The 22028-nt window shown below is 48.6% G+C and overlaps 1 protein-coding gene across 1 annotated transcript; it reads left to right on the forward strand.

Moving 5' to 3' along the window:
• The first annotated feature begins 487 nt into the window (after positions 1 to 487).
• Positions 488 to 21092, forward strand: Eci1 (enoyl-CoA delta isomerase 1). The gene is made up of 7 exons (XM_006978940.4): positions 488 to 638; positions 750 to 836; positions 11122 to 11249; positions 17604 to 17750; positions 19207 to 19328; positions 19404 to 19582; positions 20833 to 21092. Exons 1-7 carry the CDS (start codon positions 599 to 601, stop codon positions 20997 to 20999), a joined length of 870 nt encoding a protein of 289 aa, XP_006979002.2. The 5' UTR covers positions 488 to 598; the 3' UTR covers positions 21000 to 21092.
• Positions 21093 to 22028: the final 936 nt, after the last annotated feature.

Here is a 22028-nt window from a genome sequence, read left to right on the forward strand (position 1 = left end):
CCTGAGTTCAATTATCAGCAACCACATTGTGGCTCAAACCATCTAGAATGAGATCTGGTGCCCTCTTGTGGCGTGCAGGCATACATGCAGGCAGAACACTGTATATATAATAAATCTTTTCTAAAAAAATACAACACTTTTGAGGGTATGTTTTAACCCCGGGTAACAGCCTTCCGGGCTTGCCCCTGTGTTGCAAGACAAATCTGTTCACCACCCTGCAGCCATTCTGCCAGCCATGATTTAAATTCCTAATCCCAGCTCTGGTATGCGCTTCTGCACTGCGCCAGTGAGATCTAGCAGCCTCCCCTCCAGCGGGCAGCTGGCGAGAACCCTTGGTGAATGCCCTCCAATCTCAGCGACCCATCCTCCCCCGTGCCCCGCCCCGCCCCTGACACCAGCTTATTCATTACCTAGTGCTGCCAGCTGCTGTGAGCCTGGGTGGGTGTGGGCTCGGGAGGCCGCGCCCAGTCCGCGGGAGGCTGCAGAATGGCTGGCTGCCGGTGACCTGGGGGTGACGGGGCGGTCCCGAGAGGAGGAGTCTGCAACGCCGGGCTGCTGGTTGCGCTGCTCCGTGGGTCCAGATCCTGTGACGGCCAAGATGGCGCTGGCCGCCGCCAGTCGCGTTCTGCTGCACGCGGGTGCGTGTCAGGGCGCGGGAGCTGGTGCACGGCCACAGAGAGGGCTGGGTTCGCGGGCGGGGGTGGCGAGAGTCCGGCGGGCTTGCTAACGGTGCTCCCGGCTGTCCGCAGGATCCCGCCTCGGGCGCAGGGAGGCCGTGGACGGCGCGCGGCGCTTCGCCAACAAGCGGGTGGTGGTGGAGCCGGAGGCGGCGGCAGGTGAGCGAGTGCAAGGCCCGGCACGGGAATAGTGTGCTCCAGAGCCGAGGGCGCAAGTTCCCTGGGAAGTCAGGCGGGCACGGGAATAGTGTGCTCCAGAGCCGAGGGCACAAATTCCCTGGGAAGTCAGGCGGGCACGGGAATAGTGTGCTCCAGAGCCGAGGGCGCAAGTTCCCTGGGAAGTCAGGCGGGCACGGGAATAGTGTGCTCCAGAGCCGAGGGCACAAATTCCCTGGGAAGTCAGGCGGGCACGGGAATAGTGTGCTCCAGAGCCGAGGGCGCAAGTTCCCTGGGAAGTCAGGCGGGCACGGGAATAGTGTGCTCCAGAGCCGAGGGCACAAATTCCCTGGGAAGTCAGGCGGGCACGGGAATAGTGTGCTCCAGAGCCGAGGGCACAAATTCCCTGGGAAGTCAGGCGGGCACGGGAATAGTGTCCTCCAGAGCCGAGGGCGCAAGTTCCCTGGGAAGTCAGGCGGGCACGGGAATAGTGTGCTCCAGAGCCGAGGGCACAAATTCCCTGGGAAGTCAGGCGGGCACGGGAATAGTGTGCTCCAGAGCCGAGGGCACAAATTCCCTGGGAAGTCAGGCGGGCACGGGAATAGTGTCCTCCAGAGCCGAGGGTGCAAGTTCCCTGGGAAGTCAGGCGGGCACGGGAATAGTGTCCTCCAGAGCCGAGGGTGCAAGTTCCCTGGGAAGTCAGGCGGGCACGGGAATAGTGTGCTCCAGAGCCGAGGGCACAAATTCCCTGGGAAGTCAGGCGGGCACAGGAATAGTGTCCTCCAGAGCCGAGGGCGCAAGTGCCGTGGGAAGTCAGGCGGATGTTTCCAAAAGCAGTGAGAAAAAACTCATGGAAACTCAGATTTTGTTTAAAACTTAAGTTCACACCAGGTGGTTTAATGACAAAAACGCGTGAGCTTTTCAAGTCTTGGTTGAAGTTTTTAAAGTTATGGCCTGTTGCCTAAACTATTAGTTGAAAACGACTGCAGCTTGCTGTGGTGGCTCGCGCTTGTAAACCCAGCTGAAGCTAGAGGAGTACTAGGTCAGTCTCAGTTCTGAGACAACGTCTCCAGAATCCGACACGGGCCTGGAGAGATGGCGCAGTGGTTAAGGGCACTGGCTGCTCTTCCAGAGAACCCGGGTTCAATTCCCAGCACCCACGTAGCAGCTCACAATTGTCTATTACTTCAGTTCCAGGGGATCTGATACCTTCCCACCAAGGCATATAAACTAAAGTTAACTTTTTTTTTTTTTAAGAAGAAAGAAATGTTCCACCCCTCTTGGCTTTCTTTCAAAAAAAAAAAAATCCGACATGAAAATGATTGGAAGGGTTTTTGTTTTTGTTTTTTTATTTTCCAAATACTGGCGCGTGGCACCGACCCCAGCAACTGTTTTCCTAGTTAAAGTTGGGAGCTGTAAGTAGGGTCACTCCCACCCTCCAGCCCCCACCCTGCCCTGTTAGAATGCCGAGGAAGCACCTCCACTCACAAGGCTGAAGCAGGAGGATGGTGAAGTTGAGGTCAGCCTGTTTTTCCTGTGTTTTTTTTTTTGTTGTTGTTGTTTGTTTGTTTGTTTGGTTGGTTGGTTGGTTTTTCGAGACAGGGTTTCTCTGTGTAGCTTTGTGCCTTTCCTGGAACTCACTCTGTAGACCAGGCTGGCCTCGAACCAACAAAGATCCACCTGCCTCTGCCTCCTGAGTGCTGGGATGAAAGGCGTGTGCCACCACCGCCCGGCCTGTTTTGTTTTTTTTTTTTTTTTTTTTAGTTTTTCGAGACAGGGTTTCTCTGTGTAGCTTTGCGCCTTTCCTGGAACTCACTTTGGAGACCAGGCTGGCCTCGAACTCACGGAGATCCGCCTGTCTCTGCCTCCCGAGTGCTGGGATTAAAGGCGTGCGCCACCACCGCCCGGCCCTGTTTTGTTTTTTAAAGTGAGGATGCAGGGAGAAAAAGTGGAATTTTCCAGGACAGATAGATAATGCTTTTATGGAAGGAAAACCCGGGAAAGTGGACACCACTGAGCCCAGAGCTTAGGGTCACATTCTAACCCTGATCCTGTCCTCTCAGCATTAAGCATTGGCACCTGTGGGGGAAGGCCGCATCTCAGGTTGACTTGCAGGTCAAGGTCTGGGTTCCCGGTGGGATAGTGCTGCCAGAATGCAGTGAGGAAGGGCTTGGGCCCAACCTGATGAGCCCAACACAAAGTGGAGACCTTGAAAGGATCATTTCTGAGACAGATTTTATATATCTCAAATACCACAGAAACACACATTTTAAAATATTAGAGGACTGGAGAGGTGCCTTAATGGTAGAACATTTGCCTAGCATTCCCCAGGCCTTGGGTTTAATCCCAGTACCACGAAAATAAATAAATAAAAATATTAGAATGGGTAAAGGTAACAGCTCTATACCATGCCAAAGTCACTTAAAGTGCTAGACATTTAGGATTAATAACATGTATATTTTATCACAGTTTTGGTATATGTGAGTAGCATATATATGTGTATGTATATATATGTATGTATGTATATATATGTATGTGTGTACATGTACATATATATGTATGTATATGTATATATGTCCAGTAAAAAGAAAAGGTAAAATAGCAACTGGTTTTATTTTACTTATGTTGGTTTTGGAGATAGAGTGTTACCTCCAGTTCAAAGGCAAAATGGAAAAGTCCATATGTCCCTTTAGCTTATGGGATTTTTTGTTGTTTTTTCCCCCCGGAGCTGAGGACCGAACCCAGGGCCTTGTGCTTGCTAGGCAAGCGCTCTACTACTGAGTTAATCCCCAACCCTGTTATGGTTTTTTTTTGTTGTTTGAGACTGGATTTCATTTATCCCAGCCTGGAACTCATTATGTAACTCGCTAAGACTGACCTTGAACCTAACCCACCTGCCTCTACCTCCCAAGTGCTGGGACCACAAGTGTTTGCACACTTTTTTTTTTTTAAACAATTTATTTTTATTTTATGTATATAGGTTTTTTGTTTTTTTTTAACCTGCATGTATGTTTGCATAGTACCTGTGGAAGCCAAAAAGGGTGTTAAATCCCCTGGAACTGGTGTTATAGACAGTTGTGAGCTGCTATGTGGTTGCTGGGAATCAAACCCAGGTCTTCTAAAAAAGCTGCCAATATTCTTTCTTTTTTTTTTCTTTTTAATAGGTTTTTCAAGAAAGGTTTTTCTCTCTGTGTCACAGCCCTAGCTGTCCTGGAACTTGCTTTGTAGACCAGGCTGTCCTCAAACTCACAGAGATACACCTGCCTCTGTCTCCTGAGTGCTGGGATTAAAAAGCGTGCACCACCACATTCACCCAGCCTAACTACTAAGCCATATTCAGCCTCCTCTAGTTCACACTTTTAAGCCCCCAAGACATAAACACCCTAAAGTGTGAACTTTGCTGGCACAGAAAATAGTTTCTTTCAGTCAGTACAGGGTCATTTGGGCAAAGGTTCATCTCGTCTGAAGACGGACTCTGTTCTGTTCACCATTTCTCCAGTGTCGCCGAGCAGATACTTCAGATCGGCATGCTTTCCAAATCAGTTATGCCAAAAGTCAGGGGCATTTATGTATCATTTTAGATTCTGCTCAGCTTATCATTTGAGAAAATTTTATCTAATACTCACCCTGCTCCAGGAATTTGGTTACTTATCCCATGGTGACCAAGCTCATCTAATTCTCTTTGTTAGCTCACATTCACCTTTGGCCTCATGACCTTTTCCCTAGTGTGCACTGCCATACCAGAATTTGCAGATAGTTCTTCCCAACTAGGTCTGAAGCGTTTGTTTTATGTAGGCCTGTAACTGTGTCACACTTACCTCTTCCGCTCAAGTCAAAGGTCTTCAAAGAACCCACTTGGCACCAAGACTTGGCCCTCGTTTGCAGAGAAGGGTTTTTGTTGACACTTAGACACCAGGGCCTCAGCTGGAAATGCCTCCTGATTATTCTGGAAGCCTTTTAGGCGAGTAGTGGCTGCCACGGCCCCGGGGATAGGCCCTTGTTTTCTGCATTTACGCTGCAAACATTGCACAAGGAACCAAGGGCAGTGGAAGGGCACACCAGCATTTTAGGCTGCAATTGCTAAAGAGTGTGAGCTGATCCCCCTAAAAGACCTGGTCGTGACTGGTCTGAGGGGGTTCCTCTTCCCCGGAAGCCCTGGGACTTGCTAGTTACAGAGAACAAGAGAAATGAACAGCTGAAAAGTCAAGTCAGGGAAAATGGAAGGACGGGCTGATGAAGCACCAGGAGAGTTCTGCTCAGCTCTGCCCACTGTCATCTTCCAGGACATCAGAGTCACGGTGCAGATCCATCTCCACTGTCAACTCCTTGGTGGCCTTGAGGCCTAGCCCAGGGCAGTCCTCTCAGAATGGACATGACAAGCATTATCAGGAAATGACAGTGTTACCAGGTTTGGCAAATCAAGGGAAACCTTTACTTCTAACTAAAGACGTTCTGAACGGCACCTCCAGGCAGGTGAGCTTCCTTCAAAATCAGGTGGACATCTTTTGCGGATACTGGAAAGATGGGGAACATTCTGGGCCCCGCGGCAGGTGCCAGTCTTGAAGACCATGTGTGTCCTGTGCCCTCGAGACTGCTTGTCTTCTGCCTGAAAATGGAAGTTGATGATAATGGCAATCCAAGTGTTTCCTGAGCCTGTGGGTACAGAATATAGCACACTGAGCTGATGAGATTATATTCACATTTGTACAGAAGTCTAAAGCCAGGGATGGGAAGGACTGTGTGTCCTCTGAAGCTCCAGGGGAGTCTTCCCTTCTCACTCCTTGGTGTCCCTTGGCTTGTGGGCACCTCCTTTTACTCTTTCTTTCATGTATATGTATGGTGTGTGTGAATAAGGGTGCACATGTATGATTGGGAGTGCACGTGTGTGGGGTGGGACATGAGGTCATCTCCACTTCACTGAGGCAGGGTCTCTTACAGAACCCAGAGCCTGCCAATTCCAATTACTGTAGCTAGCCAGCTTGCTCTTGGAATCTGCTCTCTGCATACAGAGAGCTGGATTTGTGTTCTAGAGATCTCGACGCCAGGCCTTACACCTAGATTCAATTTTATTCACTGATGTGTAACCCCAACCGTCTGCCACCATCCTTATGTGGCCTTCTCTCTTCATGGTGACATAAGGCCCATTCTAACGTGACCTCATCCTGGCATCTTTTCCTTTTTCTTTTTTCTCTGGGTAGCTCTGACTGTCCTGGATCTTGCTCTGTGGACCAGGCTGGCCTCAAACTCACAGAGATCCACCTGCCTCTGCCTCCGAGTGCTGGGATTAAAAGTGTTCGCCACCAACTCCCAGAGGCATCTGTTTGAGATAGGGTCTCATGTGGTCCACTGACCTCCAGCTTTCTGTTCAGCAAGAAATGACCTTGAACTCAATTCTCTGCCTCCCAAGTGCTAAGTTGACAAGCGTGTGTAAGCACACCTGGTTTATTTGATATTGGAGATGTATGTGTGTTTGCCTGTGTGTATGTCTGTGTACCATTCTGGGAGACCGGCTGCCACATTTTACCCCAGGGTACTCTTGAGTGAGGGATAAGAGATTTAGATAGGATAGAGTGGAGAAAAACACAGGATAGCCTCAGGAGGGCCTGAATCCTTACCTACCAGCTCCTTCTGTCTCTTCTAAAGCGCTATTTAGCTGTTTATAGGAGTGCCGAGGGATGGAGCAAAGACCTCCTCCTGATGTAGCAGGAATCTTAAAAAGTCTTATTAATAAAAACAAACCTGGAGCCAGGTATTGGGGTAAACTCTGGAAGACCAGAGAGGCAGAACAAGCCACAGCCACCTCACCTCGCTAATTCCTCAGCTGATCCCGTTTCCTCAGGCTGGAAGCCTCTGAGTCCTCATCCAGAATGAATCTCAGCTGAAATGCTGCTCAAAAGCCTAAAAGCTTAACCAGATCCTAGTTCCTGGTTTTCACACCTTTCTGCTTTCTGCCATTACTTCCTGGGATTAAAGGCTCACTTCCTGGGATTAAAGGCGTGTGTCACCATGCCTGGCTGTTTCCTGTGTGGCCCTGAACTCACAGAGATCCAGATGGATCTCTGCCTCCAGAAGGCTAGGATTAAAGGTGTGAATACCACCATTTTCTGGCCTTTATGTCTGTCTAGTGGCTGTTCTGTTCTCTGACCCCCAGATAAGTTTATTGGGGTGCACAATATATCAACCACACACTAGCTAAGCCAAGTGTAGACCCTTCTAATCACCTAGAAACCATGCACATGGTCAAGCAATCCTCTAATGCAGTTCTGGGTAAAGCAAGCTCAGACCTCACTAGGAAACCTTTGTGGGCCTCCACATATCATGAGCTTACCTGGTGCCCAAGGAAGCCAGAAGGATATCAGCTCCCCAGGAACTATAGTTGGAGATGTTTGTGAGCTACTGTGTGGATGCTGGGACCCAAACCCTGGTCCTCTGCAACAGCAACGAGAACTCTTAACTGAAGATCTCGCCTGTCAAAATTCACTTATTTTGTCTATGATGTGTTTGTGAATAATGGTGCACACACCATGGAGTAACAGAATTTTCCCAAGGGCCTGCCCTGAGGAAATTCCTCCCAGGGTCCTGAGGAAGAACCTACACCAGGCAGGGGGATATCTGAGGGGAGAGAATCTATGTACACCATGCTCTTTCATCCATTTACTCTATTTCTCTAAGACAAAATTCTATCTACAGGCTTCAGCTCTGTCGTCACATTCAGCTCCTCTCTCTACCTACTGGGCCTGCCTGTCACAGTCCTGACTAAGTTCCTATGCTTTGACCTCATCTTTGTCCTCCATCTCCCTTCCTTGCTCCTTACCCCTACTCTGAGAAACTGCTATCTATCTTCTCTTCTGCCGGGCCACCCAGCTCTGACCCAAGGAATTCTGCTCCAGTCTTTATTGCACCTGGTTATGCAAAAAGCCCTATTGTCCCGAGTCAGTAGCTTTGGTAGTCTAGTCAGGGCTACTAGGCCTGAAGGAAGGGGACGGTCTGAGCTTCATTTGCACAAGAAACAAAGCTGTGCATCTACAACCCACCTGTCTCCTAGGCCCTGCAGGGGTGTTAGTTACCTAGTGGGTCAGCAGTAGGTCTGAGCTGTTTATGCTGTTTGCCATAAGGCCTAGTCCTGTATGAACACACAAGAATTTCATAGCAGAAGACAGGTGATACATTAAAAACTAAATAACAGCTGGGTGGTGGTGGTGCACACCTTTAATCCCAGCACTCAGGAGGCAGAACCAGGTGGATCTCTGTGAATCTGAGGCCAGCCTGGTCTACAGAATGAGCTCCAGGACAGGCACCAAAACTACACAGAGAAACCCTGTCTCGGGGGGGGGGAAAAAAAAAAAACTAATTAACCCCAAATATTCCTTGATAAATGGCTTCCTCTAGAAAAATTCCTTGACTTTTCTAGGTATAGCTTTAATATATATAGGCATCTCTATAATATATTCTTGCAGCCCGCTGCAATGGAACCTGTGTGGAGGTCAGAGAGCTACTGTGGGATCAGTTCTCTCTCTTCACTGTGGGGTCCAGGAGCAGAACCATCAGCAGGCTGCCCCAGCAAGCCCTTTACCCACCAGGGCCCCTCTCTGCCCTATCCTTGATTTTGTTTTTGGTTTGGTATTTTGAGACAGGGTCCTGGAACTCCATACCAGTCTGGCTGTGAGCCACCATGCCGGGACTAATGTTTTGACAGTCCTTTGATTTCTTACTCTGTAGAGCAGACTAGTCTGGGCCTCTATGTAGCCCAGGGTGACCTTGAATTATCAATCCTGTGTCACCACATTCAAGTTATAGATTGTTTCCTTGGACATGCAGCGGCACACATTCCTAACTCAGACTGCCTTGGACCTGACTACTTGTAGCCAGTGTTGTTGCCAGCAAAGCTGAAAATAGCTTTCCCCTGGCCTTGTGCTTAAGAAGGTCTTTACTCCTGGCCTGCAAGGTCAAGGGAGAGGTGAAAAGTGTCAGTGTAGGGCTGGAGAGATGGCTCAGAGGTTAAGAGCACTGGCTGCTCTTCCAGAGGTCCTGAGTTCAATTCCCAACAACCACATAGTGGCTCACAGCTATCTGTAATGAGATCTGGTGCCCTCTTCTGGCTTGCAGGGATTTATGCAGGCAGAACATTATATACATAATAAATATATCTTTTAAAAAAGAAAGAAAAGTGTTAGTATAGAGTTTTACATTTGGCCTGTTTAATTGGGTTACATAAAAAAATATGCTTAGGATATTTTTTAATTAAAATTTATTTTGCAGCGCAGTGATGGTGCACACCTTTAATCCCAGTACTCGGGAGGCAGAGGCAGGTGGATCTCTGTGAGTTCAAGGGCCAGCCTGGTCTACAGAGCAAGCTCCAGGACAGGCACCAAAAGTACACAGAAATCCTGTCTCAAAAAAACAAAAAAAAAAGAGAAAAGTTAAAATTTCAGACCAAGGAATGGTGGCTCATGCCTTTAATCTCTGCACTCGGGAGCCAGAGCCAGGTGGATCTCCGTGAGTTCAAGGCCAGCCTGGTCTACAGAGTGAGATCCAGGACAGCCAGACTGTTACACAGACTACCCTGTCTTGGGGGAGGGGGGGAAATGGACCTGAAAGGTAGACTGAGGCAAAAATGGGGCATCCAGAATGTCCTGCCCCAGTGCTTGGTTATGCACTTTTGAGGTTTGGGAATTTAGCAAGCCTGTATTTGAAGTCATAGTTTAAGTGTGTCCACCCTGTGGTCCATGGGCTACAATAGCCAAGGACAGCCTAACACAACATTGTAAACTTAAAATAGGAGTTGGTTTTAGGTTGTTTTTGGTGGGGGGTTGTTTTTTTGTTGTTGTGGGGGTTGTTTGTTTGTTTTTGGTGACTTGATTGTACAGTACTTTGTTTCATTCATTCACTTATTTATTTACTTATTCATTTATTTTGGTTTGTTTGAGATATGGTTTCTCTATATAGCCTTAGATGGATGGATAGATAGATAAATAGATAATGCTTTATTGTACATTTAGTTTAATTTCAAATTTTATTTATGTCTCTGTGTGTGTGCCTCTGTGGGAGGGTTACAGTTAAATATTTTTCAGTAGCTGTGGTTGGTCTTGGCTGTTGACCTCACCACAGTCAGTACAGTTCTTAAAGTGAACTTTGTAAGTGACATCATGTTGTCATATCAAAGGTTGGAAGTGGCCCTTACACCAAGGGCCAGGTTGTATGTCTGTCTTGCCAGCCTTCACAAGGCTGGGGTGAGAGGATTGAGTTCCAAGCCTCAAAACTGAAACAAAATGTTTCAAGTCCTGCTGTATGCGTGAGCGGTGCCAGCCATGCGTGAGCGGTGCCAGCCGCTGTGACAACCTGTGCCTGCCTCAGGAGTCCTGACTTCGCAGCCGCCCGCAGTGGAAGGAGAAGTTTCTGGCAAATTCAGCTTTGTGCCTCCGGCTGGGGAGCACCACACCTCTCCCCATACTAGTTCTGATTTCTAGGGTGCAATGGCCTCTAAAGAGAGGGGACAAGGAGCAAGAGTCATGATGGTGATGTCCCACCCCTACGTCCAGTTGTCTGTCTCCATGCCCTCCACCTGCCTTAGGATGAGATGGGTCATTCAGGATTGAACACATGCTGTTAAATGTCTGTATGTCCACGTGCTAAAGGCAGCTCCAGAACCTTTGTCTCAGGAGGGCCAGTGGCGTTGTCCTGGGTACTTGAGACAGCGCTTAACCTTGATCCTCCAGGAGACTAGAGAGATTATTTAGGGAATTTGAGATCTCTGAGAAGCAAGGAGAGCAGACTGAGGCTGTCCACGGGTACAGGACTCACCATCTACAACCTCACCGGAAACGGAATTCCCAAATCAAGTACTGTCTTGAGCCACCTTGCTAGCCCCTGCCTGAACTTTTTGTTGTTGTTTTTTGAGACAGGGTTTCTCTCTGTAGTCCTAGTGTCTTGGAACTTGTTCTGAAGACCAGGCTGGCCTCTGTCTCCTGAGTGCCGGGATCAAAGGTGTACTCGCCACCACACCAGGCTCCTGCCTGAACTTTTGTGTTGGTGGTGGTTTTTTGTTTGTTTATTTTACAAGACAGGGTTTCTCTGTGTAGCCTTGGCTGTTCTAGACCAGGCTGGCCTCGAACTCACAGAGATCCGCCTGGCTCAGCCTCCTGGGTATTGCGATTAAAAGCATGTGCTGCCATCACCCAGCCTGCCTGAACTTTTAAAACCTCCAATTCTGCAGCTCCCATAGACAGACTGAGGGCCAGGGGTGGCCTGGACTGAGCCCTTTTTGAGGATCCTCTCTGTTTTAAACTAGGAGTTGCAGTGATGAAGTTCAAGAACCCTCCAGTGAACTCCCTCAGCTTGGAGTTCCTGACAGAGTTTGTCATCAGCCTGGAGAAGCTAGAGAATGACAAGAGCTTCCGGGGTGTCATCCTCACTTCGGTAGGTGCCTGGTCAAACCACACACCCCCAGCCCTGACTGTGGTCAGAGTGGGAACCTGGAAAATCTGGAGCCTTCCATCATGGGGCAAATAGAGTCACCAGCAGCCCTAATGACTACTTGGGGCCTCTAGGTCCATTTCCTGGAGAGCACATTCCCAGGCTCGAACCAGGCCTGGACAATCCTCAGGAACCTGCGGAGCAGTCTCTGTGGGAACTTTTGTCTTCCCAGGAGCCCCCTGAGGTCATCTGGTCATTAGCAAATGTAGCCAGGGGCTCCCAGGGCACCTACCTCTTCCCCAGGAGCTGCTGGTGCCTGAGCTAGTCCAGCAGGATACATGCCTTGAGAGCATGCATTCTGCTCGCCTTTGGGCCATCTTAGGTCAGGCATCAGAGGGCAGATTCTGTTGCCCTCGAATTCTTGAGGGGAACCTGGGCATTGCCTGCGAGTGCCGGCAAATGCCAGGCTCAGCCTTGCTGAGGGCAGTGTCACTGAGGTCAGTAAATGGCCATGAGGGGAGGTTGTACAGTGGGAAAGGAAGTCTTCAGAGGTTTGGTCTCTGGCCAGGCTGAGCATCACATCCCCTGCCCTCCTCAGTGACAGGACACAAAGTCACATGTGGATCGAGTTCATTTCTGCCCCTTTGTTCTTGTTGTTTGGAGTTAGGTTCTTGTATCCCAGACTAGGCTCCAACTTGTTACATAGTCAAGGCCAGAGTGCCGCCGTGCCAATCTGCGAGGTGCTGAGAACCAAGCCCAGGCCTTGGGGATGCCAGGCAAGCACTCTACCACCTGAGCTACATCTCCAGCACCCAATAAATAATGATGTTGGGGGTTTTTCTTCCTTTCCTGGGGGTGATGCTGGAGATTGAACCCAGGGCCATCTGAATATTGGTCAAGTGTTCTGCCACTGAACGACTTCCCTCAGCCCTTTGGAATGACGGTACCACTACGGTTTCAAGTATAGCTCCCTATGCTATGTGCCGCAGTGATCCAGAGACCACACTGGACCACTGGCCAATAGCACGTCAGCATCAGCTCGTCAGCATCAGCACGTCAGCATTGTGTTCAGTAAAGGTGCAGGAAGCTGATAGTCATGAAGCCCCAAAGGGCCTGGAGGGAAGCGATCACTAACTACCCTTTGGAGTTTCAAAAGTTCAGGCAGGCACATGCTTTTAACCCCAACACCTGGGAGGCTGAGGCAGGTGGATCTTTGTGAGTTCAAGGCCAGCCTGGTCTACAGAGCAAGTTCCAGAACAGCCAAGGCTACACACAGAAACCTTGTCCCGTAAAACAAACAAACTAACAAAGAAACCACCACCAACACAAAAGTTTGGGCAGGAGCCTGGTGTGGTGGCGAGCACCCCTTTGATCCCAGCACTCAGGAGACGGAGGCGAGCCTGGTCTTCAGACTGTATCTCATTCATTCTTAGGCTTATTATCATTGAAACTGTTAGTTTATTTATTCAGTTCGTGGCCTTGGCGGTCATCTCACAGCTAATGTCACTGCAGGCCACCCTTTGATGCATCTAGTTGTGGTGCTACATTAGTATTAATACGCATTAGCCCACCAACTGCCACAATTACATTCACTCTTCTTATCCTGTTAACCGTCCTAGAATTCACTGCAGCCCTTATTCAAGCCTGTTTTTATCCTCCTAGTTAGTCTTTATTTATGTGAGAACACATAATGACGCACCAAACACACACATACCACATAGTTAACCCAAGCCCAATACCACTAACTAGGGTCCTGTCTGCCCTTCGTCTGACCTCTGGCCTAGTAATATGATTCCATTTAAACTCTTTTTATCAGAGGGCTGAAGAGATGGCTCTGAGGTTAAGAGCACCAACTGTTCTTCCAAAGGACCTGGGTTCAATTCCCAGCACCCACATGGTAGCACACAACTGTCTATAGCTCCAGTTCCAGGAGACCTGACTCCCTCACACAGACATACATGCAGGCAAAACACTAATGTTCATAAAAATAAATAAAAGTGAGACTCTTTTATCTAACTGTCCTTAGGTCTTATAGCAAATACTCTCACCATCTATTGATGATGTGGCAACCAAGACCACCTATTCTGCACCCCTACTGTATAGAGAGGCCTTTATTACGGAATCATCTTATTACTATAACTGAAGTCTCCCCAACCCCACCCCACCCCTGCAGGGTTTTTCTGAACTTTTTTTTTTTTTTTTTTTTTTTTTTTTTTTTTTTTTGAGACAGGGATTCTCTGTATAGCCTTGGAGCCTTTCCTGGAACTTACTTTGTAGCCCAGGCTGGCCTCAAACTCACAGAGATCCTCCTGCCTCTGCCTCCTGAGTGTTGGAATTAAAGGCGTGCACCACCGCCGCCCGGCTTCTGAACTTTCTATCACTCCGCCTTGTGTCTGCACATGACCTAGGTGGATGCTGACCCCCTAGAGGAATTGTTCCACTTAACACACTTGAAGTCACCTACTTACTACATCAGTCCTTCTAGCATCAGGGATTTCAATCCCATGAGCCCGCCATGGCTTAATAGAAGGAAAGCAAAGTCACATAAACCTGGCCTTCCTTAGTACAGTCATGTCAGGACTACACCATCCCCCGAGCCTCAGAACACTTCCAAACATCAGTTTGTTTGTTACTGACCAGCATTTGTGGTCTTTTTCTTTTTCTTTTCTTTTTTTTTTTTTTTTTTGTTTTTCGAGACAGGGTTTCTCTGTGTAGTTTTGGTGCCTGTCCTAGATCTCGCTCTGTAGACCAGGCTGGCTTCGAACTCACAGAGATCTGCCTGGCTATGCTTCCCAAGTGCTGGGATTAAATGTGTGCACCACCACCGCCCGGCTTGTCGTCATTTTCTTTGTGGTAATAATAGCTGGAGGCTTTGGAAACTGGTCAGTACCCTTAATAATCAGATATACCCTGATATGGCATTCCCCTGAAGTGTTTTAATGAATATTTTACTGAGAGGACCTTTGTTTGGAGGCAAAGGCTTCTCAATTGTAAAGATTACAATGAAAGCTATCAGTGAGATGAATGATCCTATGGAGGATCCCACATTTCGTGTGGTCTAAGTGTCTGGATAGTCAGAGTAGTACTGTGGTATTCCTGAGAGCCCTAGAAAATGTTGAGGAAAACAATGTCATGTTTACTTCTACAAATATGATAAGAAATGAGCTTTTGATTATGTGTTGTCTAGAGTATACCCTGAAAAAGGTGGAAATTGGTGGACAGAACCAGTCGTAACAGTGAAGGCAGCTCGAATAGAGAAGACACAGTGGACATGAGCAGGAAGGATGATATCAAGAGGAGAGTTGGGAGAGAACAGTTCCAGTGAGGCCCCTGTCTTAGGGTTTCTACTGCTGTGAAGAGACACCACAGCCGTGGAATTGCTTATAAAAAGGAAAGACATTTAATGGGGTGTCTTACATTTTCACAGGTTTAGTCCACTATCGTCATGGTGTAACGGGGGGCGTGCAGGCAGACATGGTGCTGGAGAAGGAGCTGAGGTTCTACATCTTGACTTGCAGGCAACAGGAAGTGATCTGAGATACTGGGTGTGGCTTGAGCATATATGAGACCTCAAAGCCCGGCTCCATAGTGACACGCTTCCTCCAACAAGACCACACCTACTCCAGCAAAGGCACACCTCCGATAGTGCCATTCCCTATGAGCTTATGGGGGCCCGATTACATTCAAACTTCCACAGCCCCCGACTGTAAACAGGAAAAGGAAACCTAGGGCTGATCGTATAGCAGTAATGTTTCCCCTGTGAAGTGTAGCAAGTCAGCTGAAACTCTAGTTCGAGGAGCAATAAATGTGCCTGAGGTGAAATAAACTTGAGCGTGTACATCAAGGCATACAGGGACTATGTGATGAGCTCAGAAGAGAAATCCTAAGAAACCAATAGATACCATAGCTCAAACTATTCCTGTATATCCGAATGGTTCTTTTTTTGCCTGAATGATAAATAATGATATGGAAAATAATTCTGAAGCCTGGAAGGAATGAAAATTTAAACTTCTGATTGGCTAAAAAAAATCAGAAAAGATGTTGCTAGAAAATAGAGTCTCTTCCCCCAGCAGAATCAAAGAAGATTATGTTTAAGTTTCGGGGAATTAAGAGTACAGAAATTCCTGCGGCAGGGGCTGGGGGGGGGGAGGGGAAAGGGCTGCTGTAATTAGGACAGATCACATGGATAATGGGGGTTGAGATTGTGTTGTGGCTGGTAGTTTTATATTGACCATGGTAGTAATAAAGTCAGTTGCACCCAGGATAGATGAAGTGCCAGCTAAATGAAGGGAGGAAGTAGATCTGCGGATGTTCCTGTGTGGGCTGGACTTCCAGCTAATGGAGGGTAAACAGTTCAGCCGTTTCCTGCTCCTGCTTCCACTGTTGATGCCAACAGGGGGAATGAAGGAGGAAGTCAAAAGCTTACGTTGCTTATTCGTGGGAATAAACATTAGACTCTTCCTACGTAGGCCTTATTCACAGACACTAGAGGTAAGAATTAGAATGTGACTTAGGAGGCCACTGTTGACCAACAAGTGTATTGTCTTCCCAGATCACAGAAATGGGCTGACTCAGAACCCTTCAAACCTATTTGGTATGACCAGTAGGAGTACTTTAGTTTATCTTTCTTCACACAAAATCTGCCTCTGGGTGCTAGAGAGGTGGCTCAGTGGTTAAGAGCACTGACTGCACCGGGCGGTGGTAGCGCACACCTTTAATCCCAGCACTCGGGAGGCAGAGCCAGGTGGATCTCTGTGAGTTCGAGGCCAGCCTGGTCTACAAAGCAAGATCCAGCACAGGCACCAAAACTACACAAAGAAATTCTGTCTTGAAAAACCAAAAAAATAAAAAGCACTGGCTGCTCTTATAGAAGACCTGGGTTCAATTCTCAGCACCCACAAAGGGACTCATAACCATCTGTAACTACAGTCCCAGGGCATTGGACACTCTCTTTCAGGCTCTGCAGGCACCAGGCACATGCAGACAAAACACTCAAACACATAAAACAAATAAATTTAAAAACAAAACCTAAATCTGCCGCTGCCTTCCAAGTGCTGGGATTACAGACATTCGCCACCAAGACCAAGTCTTCTGTCTCCTGTTGTTGTTCCATGTGACCACTGTCCTCTCAGCCTCGTCCCTCTGCCACCTCTACCCAATGTGGGGGTGACCCACAGGTCCACTGTACAGTGTCATTAGAAGCATCTGAATTGGCCGTGCGTAGAGGCACACTTCTTTAATCCCAGCATTTGGAAGGCAGAGGCAGGAGGATCTCTATGAGTTTGAGACCAGCCTGGTCTACAGAGTGAGCTCCAGGACAGCCAGGGCTACCTATGTGAGACCCTGGGGGCTGGGGGGAGGGCATCTGAATCTAGCATAGTTGTCTCTGTTACATTATAGAAGAGGGATGCATTTCATAAAAACACGAAGTGAGATCACCACACAAGTGTTGTGCATCATCAGTTCCTGTCCATGAAAAACGTACTCAGCTGCGCTGTGACTCCAAGGTGCCAGAGGGTGGATGTCTGTGTGTGTCCACTCCCTCACCTCCTGACAGGAGGTGCTGCTGGGCAAACAAACATCTAGTTCTTGCTGGAGCAGGTGCTGCCCTGCACCGAGTCTACCACTCATGAACTCAGGCCTGACTAAGGAACCATGCAGAGGGGAAATCCTAAGTGGATTTTTTTTTTGAGGGTTATTGTGTGTATAATTTATTCTATGGTTGTGTTTTCATAAAGTTTTTTTTTTGTGATATATATATTTTATTTTACAATATCATTCAGTTCTATATATCAGCCATGGGTTCCCCTATTCTCCCCCCTCCCACACCCTCCCCTTACCCCCAGCCCACCCTCTAAGTGGATTTTTTTACCTGGCACTCCTGAGCCACTTCCCAGGATTTGGTGCTGACCCTGGCACGTGGCTCTGTCCTTCATGCTTTCCTTATAGCCCACCTGTGCTCTCCTCACACCTGTTCTGGTGGCTGTGTCAGACCTGAGGCATCCAACTGAGGACCCACATGTGTGGCTATGCAGTTCTTCTAGATCTTTCTTCTGCCCCAGCACTCTCTGCCCTTGCTTGACCTTGGGAGGGAGAACAGAACATGTGCTTGGATTACAGAACCAAGTTCAGAGAGGTGTGCTCAAGTGTCAGAGAGCCTGGTACATTGGTGTCTCGGAGCAGTACCCACCCTTACCTGTTTGGTCCTTTCTAGTTTGAAGCTAGAAAAGGAGAGACATTCCAGAGAGTAGCGTCAGTCCAGGGGAGGGTCCAAGCCGTGTCCCTGACACCCTCAGTTCTGGATTCCTCGGAAACAGCGTCTCACTGGCCGAGCATGACCCTGGCTTCTCCCGGCAGGAGCGGCCGGGTGTTTTCTCAGCTGGCCTGGACTTGATGGAGATGTATGGCCGGAACCCAGCCCACTACGCCGAGTACTGGAAGGCCGTGCAGGAGCTGTGGCTGAGGCTCTACCTGTCCAACCTGATCTTAGTGGCTGCCATCAATGTGAGTGCCCCCACCCCCACCCCCACAGTTCCCAAGGGCCTGCCCAGAAGCAGGAGACACTTTGACTCTGACATTCCTGGGCCAGACAGATATAGCAGAGAAAAAAAATTGGGGGGACCAGGGCCTGACTGGCTGGAATGAGCCCTGAGCAGATCGACACTTTGGAAGTGATATTTTGATCTGACCTTGGAAAGTAGAAAAAAAGGGCTCAACTTCTAAAAGCAGGGCTTTTGTGGGGTGGTGGTGGTGGTGGTGCACACCTTAATCAGCCAACCTGGTCTACAAAGCAAGTTCCAGGGCAGCCAGGGCTACACAGGAAACTGTCTGGGGGAGGGGGGGCGGACAAAAAATGAAAAGAAAAAAAGCAGGGTTCTCTGAGGGGACAGCTCTAAGGATCAGAGCCATGGGAGCTAAAAGAAGGATTGAAGAGAGAGTTGGGTGACAGTGTACAGGCCTGGGGATGAGACACTGGTCACCTGTCTTGGTGTGGGGCATTAGGGTGCATGCACTGTGGACGCTGCCATTTGGGAGTCCCCAGGCTTCCTGGTAGGCCTGGCTGCCAGGTGTGGTAACAGCTCTGTCTAAATACTTATTTTGAACATTAGCATCAGATAAAATCTACAAAAGGAGAGCCAACTTGCTGTCCCTAAGAGCCCTTTTTTGGCCCCTAAAAGCTAAAGAGTCACAAGCTAAGGCCTTTGAGTCCATGGGCAAAACTTGAGGCTTTTAAAACCTCAGCTGCTGATCCCAGGGTAGCCAGTCTTGGTTTACATACCTATCTGGCATGCTTGGCCCAGGTGCCAGTGCAGTGCCAAGAGCTCATGCCCACCCTCAGCCCTTGGAAGCTTGGGCACCTTCTACCTTGTCTAAGGAATATTACTGGGAATTGGAGCACCTACCTGTGGTGGTATTTTGTTGTAGTCTAATAAAACTTGCCTGAAGATCAGAGGACAGAGCCAGCCACAGAGTTAAACAGAGTCCAGGCAGTGGTGGCACACACCTTTAATCCTAGTACTGGGAGGCAGAGATCTGTCTGGAGCTCTGTGAGTTCAAGGCCACACTGGACTACATGAGATTCATCCAGTCTAGGAGAGAAACAGCCAGGCAGTGGTGGCACACACCTTTAACCCCAGTATTTGGGAAGCACACACCATTAATCCCAGCACTAGGAAGGTGGAGAGAGGAAGTGAAATGGGTGTGCGGAGAAAGGCGTATAAGGCGTGAGGAGACAGGAACCAGAGGCCCATTCAGCTGAGGACTCAGGCCTTCAGTCTGAGGATTCAAGGAGATAGGCTCTTCTCTTTTCGGCTGAGGAGCTGGCGAGGTGAGAAGTGGCTGTGGCTTGTTTCCTCTGATCTTTCAGCATTTTCCCCAATATCTGGCTCCAGGTTTTTATTATAAGACCATTTAGGATTCAGACAACACCTATAGACCGAGTCTCTTGCTTCCTCTTCAGGGTGCCTCTCCGGCTGGAGGCTGCCTCGTGGCTCTTACCTGTGACTACCGGATTATGGCTGACAACCCCAAGTATGCCATAGGACTGAATGAGACCCTGCTGGGCATTGTTGCCCCCTTCTGGTAAGACAAGGGACTGCATGCATACTCAACAACATCTAGCCCCCAGCACGGAATTGAAGGCTGTCTTCATTCCAGGTTTAAAGACAACTTTGTGAACACCATCGGGCACCGAGCAGCAGAGCGTGCCCTTCAGCTGGGGACGCTCTTCCCACCAGCAGAGGCCCTCAAGGTGGGGGTGGTGGACGAGGTGGTGCCTGAGGACCAGGTACACAGCAAGGCTCGCGCAGTGATGGCCCAGTGGTTGGCCATTCCAGGTGAGGAGCACGCAGCAGGCAGCTTTGGGGCAAATGAGATGGATCACCTTTCCCGTTCTGGTGATCCATCCTCATGAAACCAAAAGCTCTCACAAGTGGGGGTCTGTGAAAGTGGGCTTGTGCGTGACGCTGTGGAGCAGGGGTGAGCTGCACAGGTCATGAGATTGCTGTTGAGTAAGGCTCTTACAGGAGCAGGGGAGCCGTCAGGAACACAGCAGTGCCTGTGAAACTACAGGCACACCAGGACTTTTTGGCGTTTGACCTTTTTAAGCAGGGTCACTGTGTAGCTAAGACTTCCCTGAACCAACCTACTTGCCCCAGGTCTTCAAATTTGGAATCCCCCTGCCTCCACTTCTCCAATGTTGAGATACAAGCATGTAACACCAATTAAGACACTAAAACTTTAGGGCCGGGCAGTGGTGGCGCACGCCTTTAATCCCAGCACTTGGGAGGCAGAGCCAGGCGGATCTTTGTGAGTTCGAGGCCATCCTGGTCTACAGAGCGCAAAGCTACACAGAGAAACCCTGTCTCGAAAAACCAAAAAAAAAAAAAAAAAAGAAACGAAAACTTTAATTAGTCATGTATTTCCCAAATGCCACACAGTATCCTTTTGAATTTCCCTAAAAAGAGCCATCTGGGCAGACCTCCTTGGAGCTCTCTTCTCTTATGAAGCCAATAGCCAATCCCCATATGCATAAGCAAGTACATACTGATATGGAAAATGTGGTCAATAATACAATTCAACAAAAATGACATGTTGGTTATTTGAGGTGCTGGAGATGGAACTCAGGGCCTTGTGCACATGCTCTACCACTGACCTGTGTGCCCAGCCCTAACAAGACATAAAAAAGCAAATTTTAAGAGGCAGGCATAGTGGCATGTGCCTATAATCCTAGCACTCGGGACTAAAAAAGAAGACCTACAAATCAAAGACCACTCTGGGCTACAGAGAGACAGTCCCAGTGACAGCAATAGCAAAAGCTCTTGCAGTAACCTCCTGTCAGCTCCTGCATTTTATTTATGTTGGTTTGTTTAGACAGGCTGGCTTTGAATTCGCTGTCCTGCCTTAGCTGCCCAAATGCTAAGATACCCAGCTTTCTCTGTGATTTCCTAAACTCTAAGAGAGTCTCTGTTTGAATGCTTGAAGAAAGTATTGTGCTCACCATGCTATCATGAGAGTGTGGTAAAAAGCAAGGCATGGCCCCACATTCTCTGAAGGTGAGATTCACAGGTAACCCCATTTTCTTTAGACCACTCTCGGCAATTGACCAAGAGCATGATGAGAAAGGCCATGGCAGACAACCTGATCAAGCAGCGGGAGGCTGACATCCAGAATTTCGTCAGCTTCATCTCCCGAGACTCTATCCAGAAGTCCCTGAGCATGTACCTGGAAAAGCTGAAGCAGAAGAGGAGCTAAAGCGAGGCTCTCCCACAGTGTGTGGTCACATGTGCCTTCTGGGGACCCACTGGTCCCAAGGATTAGAAACAAGGTATTTTTTTAACTTAGAAATTCTCGTTGCTCTTGTGTTCCTGACCTTAAAATGTGCTATTCCAGGACAGAGAGGTGGCTTGGTGGATAAGGCCACCAGCTGCTCTTGCAGAGGACCCAGGTTCAATTCCCAGCACCCACATGGTGGCTCACAACCCTTTGTCACTCCAATTCTAGGGGATCTGATACCCTTCTCTGCTCTGAGGGTACTGGGTGCACGTGGTGCACATACACATATGCAGGCAAAGCACCCACACACATTTCACTTATGCACACACACACACATATCTATACACATACACACATATATATCTATACACATACATATATATATACAGTCCTGTTAGCTGGGGGGATAGGTCTGTCAGTATTGTGCTCACCATGCTATCATGAGAGCGTGGTAAAAAGCAAGGCATGGTGGATACACTTGTAATGCAGTACTGGATAGACAGGATCAGGCAGATCCCTGGATTCTCTGGCCAGCCAGTCTACCCTAATTAGTAAGTACCAGTGAGATACCTTGTCTCAAAACAAGGTAGATACCCCCTTGACCCCTGGCTTATACAAATGCACACACTCATACACAGAAGCTGTTCCTTGAAGCCTAAGGTCCTATGACCCCAACCACAAGCACCTTTCTGCTTGGTGAGCACAAGTCACTCTGGACACTCCAAGGTCACGCTGCATGCCCATATTACAGAACTGTGAACAATGCCTGCAGGTTGGCCTAACCCTGGCCTTTACTGACTGTCTTTTTTGGAACCTTTAAGGCCAGACAGTCTCTGTCCTCAGTTACCCACCAGGACCTCCCGAGGAAATCCTTCTGGCCACATACGTTTTCATTGTGAAGGAGTAGACAGAGGAGCCTGAGGAACAGGAATGTGGAGGGTAATGACTAAAGTGTTGCTTCCTTCCCCTGACCACCGCCATTCCTGCCCCAGACAGGCTCTCATGTCC

This window comes from Peromyscus maniculatus, chromosome 8, assembly GCF_049852395.1.
Source record: "Peromyscus maniculatus bairdii isolate BWxNUB_F1_BW_parent chromosome 8, HU_Pman_BW_mat_3.1, whole genome shotgun sequence".
NCBI lineage: Eukaryota > Metazoa > Chordata > Mammalia > Rodentia > Cricetidae > Peromyscus > Peromyscus maniculatus.